General features: G+C 56.0%; 1 protein-coding gene across 1 annotated transcript; it reads right to left on the bottom strand.

Annotated features, from left to right (window-relative positions):
• On the bottom strand, positions 1 to 1,793 carry FDPS (farnesyl diphosphate synthase; the record flags this gene model as incomplete). The annotated part of the gene is given in 6 exon segments (XM_072427786.1): positions 1 to 751; positions 836 to 970; positions 1,211 to 1,288; positions 1,368 to 1,440; positions 1,533 to 1,621; positions 1,722 to 1,793. Coding segments are annotated over 6 exon segments (648 nt in total), but the record flags the coding sequence as incomplete, so codon positions are not given.
• Positions 1,794 to 4,486: the final 2,693 nt, after the last annotated feature.

Genomic DNA, 4,486 nt, shown 5'->3' on the forward strand with positions numbered 1-4,486 from the left:
CACCACTCTGCTTCACTTTTATTGGCAGCACAGATATCTTACGTTCAGTAATGAGCAGGGCACAGCCCAGTACCCTCCCCCTCCTTTTTACCCCCCAAGTCCAACCCCAACACAAAGTATTCACATTACAAGGCATGTTGGGGGGGCATCGCTGCCACAGATCCACCAATAGGAGGGGTGCCAGTGTGACTGTTCAGTAGTTGCCCTGTCACGTGACCCCCCCCCAATAATAAATCAGAGTCTGACAATCTCCATGGAGCTGCCCCCACCATTGGCAGAGAAGAGCTCCGACAACATGGTTTGCAGTCATAGAGTCCAGGAACAACCCGAAAGAAGTCCACCCCACAGGGGCCCGCTTATTCCAGTGTACAGGAGGGAAGCCATGACCGCCCGGTGCTGGAAGAATGGCACCGGATGTTTGGGACTTATGGATGGTAGGTGGAGGGAGGGGCTTATGTACCCTGAGGAGAGGCGGGGCCTTCTCCCTGAAAGGGGCGGGGTTACATCAGCCACAGTGTGTACAAGTTCTGATTGGCCGGCGGTTTGGCTCTCATTTCTGCCTCTTGTAGATCTTGCGGGCGAGGCCGAGGAAAATCTCCCGGGACAGCCCGTTGGCATGCTGGGAAATGAGCGTCTGCAGCCGCTGGAAACTCTCCTCCTCGTACTGCTTATAGACGGCCGACAGATCCAAATCCTCGTACAGCCGCTTCACCCGCTGCACCTTCTCCGCCTCGTCCTGCCCATAGTTCTCCTGAAACCCAGAAAGGAAGGGGTTAATCCCGCCAATCAGGATGTGCCCAGAGGTCAGTCCCACCCCTCAGGGGGTCACACTTACCTCTAGGACCTTCCTCTGCTCCGGGGTGACTCTCTTCAGGGCCTCCACCACCAGCCAGCCACATTTATTGTCCTGGATGTCCGTCCCAATCTTTCCCGTCACGCTGGGGTCCCCGTAACAGTCCAAGTAGTCATCCTATGAGGGAAGGCGAAGGATGAACATGACAGCCAATAGCAAACTGCAGGTTGAATATATGCTACGAATAGTTCAGAAGTAGAATTTAATTCAGAAATGGCTTCTGATTGGCTGACTGTACCATCACTGCCACTCCCACTCACCAAATACTTCCCATATATGGCAATAGCTCCACCCCTGCACAATACCTTGATACCCTCACTGCCCCTCCCCCACAACCCCTAATTGCCCCTTCCTCACCTGGATCTGGAAGAACTCCCCCATCTCTAGTAGGATGGTCTTGGCGTTGCCGTGTTCTTCTTCACCGTCTATGCCGGCCTGGAGGGGGAGGAGAGATTTGGGATGAGATGGTTACACCCTAGGCTGTAGCGCAGCACAGAGCGGCCCCGTTACTCACCATGTACATGGCGGCAGCGACGGGAAGGTAGAAGGAATAAAATGCCGTCTTGTATTTTACGATAGATTTATACCTGAGGGGAAAACCGGGAATTATAACTCTGCCAAGACCAATCGCACGTCACCTGACCCAGAGATAAGCTCCGCCCATCACAACCCCCCTCACCTGGTCTCTGTGTATCTGTCCAAATCCACCTTCCCTGGCTGAGCCGTGATGAGGTCCAAAGCCTGACCCAACTCCGTCTGATAGGAGGTCTGCGGGGGAGGGGAGAGAGGGATGAGCGGGGGAGGAGAGAGGATGGGAGAGATGGAAGAATTCATGGGGCAGAGACAGGAGGGGGAATGGGGCAATTACCTCTAGAAAAAGCTCCAGCAGGTTGAGGTAATACGGCTGGGCGCGGCAATACTTCCTCAGCACGCGGTATATATAAACCCAATAATCTGCCCCTACCCACCCCTCACCTGTTTGTACCAGCATGGTTGACCACGGCGGGTCACAGAATTGTCCATGATGTCGTCGGCCACCAGAAAGAAAGCCTGGAGCTAGAGGGGGACAGAGGGGGTCAGGTCACATGACACACGTCACATGACACACACACACACGTCACATGACCGCGCACTTACCAGCTCCACACACCAGCCCACCGCCAGGGCCCGCTGGATGTTGCCGTCCTTCTGCAGTTCTGGTCCCACCAGTTCCCGGAAGGAAGCCAAAACCGTCATCCCCCGATTACATTTGCCCCCGGGGGCGTTATACTCCAGAACCTGGGGGAGGAGAAACGGTCACATGACAAGGTAGCGGATAAGGGGTGGGCACAACAGAGAAGGCGGACTCACCTGCCGTAAGCGGGATATGGCATCCCCGATCTCCGGGTGACCCCAATCCTCTGCCGTCAGGTCCTGGACGACGGTCTGGAAGAAGCTGGAGAATTCCTGGCGCTCTGCCGACGCTCCCGAGGACTGTGTGCCGCTCATCGTAACAATCTGAAGGCGGGAAAACAATATTAGCCCCACCCACTAGCACCCAATCACCATCCCCTCTATGTACAGCGCTACAGACCATGTTGGTGTCAGATTTAAGTAATAGTGATGGGTCAGACATTAGGAATAGAGGCCCCGCCTACTGCAGGGCACTCTCCCATCATATTATGGGCGGGGCCTAACAGCTGATTTTTAGATGGGCGGGGCTTATGACATGATGAAGGATTTGATGACGTCATAAAAAGAGAGAAGACAAGCTGAACGTACCGGAACTCCCGGCCGCTCTTCCCGGAAGTGATACCCCCGGGCCCCGCACACCCCGGACGGTCCAGCTAACTGGTACGCCTGCGTTTTCCATTGCCCGGTAGTGGGCGGGATCGCTACAACCAGCAGGGGGCGGAGCCTCACCCAGCGGCCTCTCAGGAGAGGTAACCACATCCGAAGCCCACCACGGAGCCCCGCCCACTGCACGAGCTATCGAGGTCACGTGTCGATACGTCAACGATCTGCCCCTCCTATCCCTCCGCCCATATTGTGTACAGCTGTCACATTGCCCAATCAGAAGAGCTGAAACCCGGCTCATCCTTAACCCCCTCCTACCCCCCTCCTGCCCCCCTCGGGGACCCCAACAATAAACCCCTCCTGCCCCCCTCGAGGACCCAACATTAACCCCCTCCTGCCCGCCCGGGGCCCCAACAATAACCCCCTGCTGCCCGCCCGGGGCCTCAACATTAACCCCCTGCTGCCCAGCACTGAGCGATGTATCCCCCCCCCCCCCGGTTGCTAGGGGCAACAACTTCATCTCATAGGCACCTGCCTGCTGCCCTCCTTCCAGGACACAACTGAATAGCTGCAGGGACAAATCCCTCCCCCCCACATCTAATATATGAGTCCCCGGGACAGCGAGTCTCCTGTCATGCCATCACCCCAATACCTGTATGCAGATTTCTCTCCTGTCACTTCGTTTCCATCTCCCGGCCTCTCTTTATATACAGCCGGCTTCTCTCTTCCCCGCCCCCTCATTGCAGTGCATGCTGGGATTGTAGTCCCCTCGGCTCTCAGACCTTTCCTCTTCCCCCACAGCGAACTATTTTTCCCATCAACCTACGCGGCCGCGTGCTTCTCACCTCACCACCTCTGATTGGTCTGCCGCATCGTATGAGGATGGGCCATTGCCTTCTCTGCCAATAGTCTCCATCAAACCCTTCCTTAGGATACGCCCACCAGCAGGACGCACCCTTTCTCTGCCAGAAGCAATGTGATTGGACTGAAATGCATGGAAATGTATGGATTAGAGAATAAAGATGTATACACATAGAGGAGCCCAATGGGGGAGGGGGAGTCCTATACCAAATGAGGAGCCCCTGACCCCGAGCACCCCACATAAGAGTCACCTGACGCTAAGCACCCCACATAAGAGTCACCTGACACTGAGCACCCCACATGAGAGTCACCTGACACTGAGCACCCCACATGAGAGTCACCTGACACTGGTGACACTGAACACCCCACATGAGGGTCACCTGACACTTAGCACCCCATATGAGGGTCACCTGACCCTGAGCACCCCACATGAGGAGCCCCTTACACTGAACATACCACAGGAGGGTCACCTGACCCTGAGCATCCCACATGAGGGTCACCTGACCATGAGCACCCCACAAGAGGATCACGTGACACTGAGCACCCCACATGAGTAGCACCTGACCGTAAGCACCCCACATGAGGAGCCCCTGACACTGATCACCCCAAATGAGAATCACCTGACACCGAGCACCCTACATGAGGGTCACCTGACATCAAGAACCCCACATAAGCGTCACCTGACACTGAACACCCCACATGAGAGTCACCTGACACCGAGCACCCCACATGAGAGTCACCTGACACTGAGCAATCCACATGAAGGGCACCTGACTATGATCACCCAACATGAGAGTCACCTGACACTGAGCATCACACATGAGGGTCACCTGACTATGATCACCCCACATGAGGGTCACCTGAACCTGAGCACCCCATATGAGGGTCACCTGACCCTGAGCACCCCACATGAGGAGCCCCTGACACTGAGCACCCCACATGAGGGTCACTCAACACTGAGCATCCCACATGAGGGTCACCTGACCCTGAGCACCC

This window comes from Pyxicephalus adspersus, chromosome 12 (genome assembly GCF_032062135.1).
Source record: "Pyxicephalus adspersus chromosome 12, UCB_Pads_2.0, whole genome shotgun sequence".
NCBI lineage: Eukaryota > Metazoa > Chordata > Amphibia > Anura > Pyxicephalidae > Pyxicephalus > Pyxicephalus adspersus.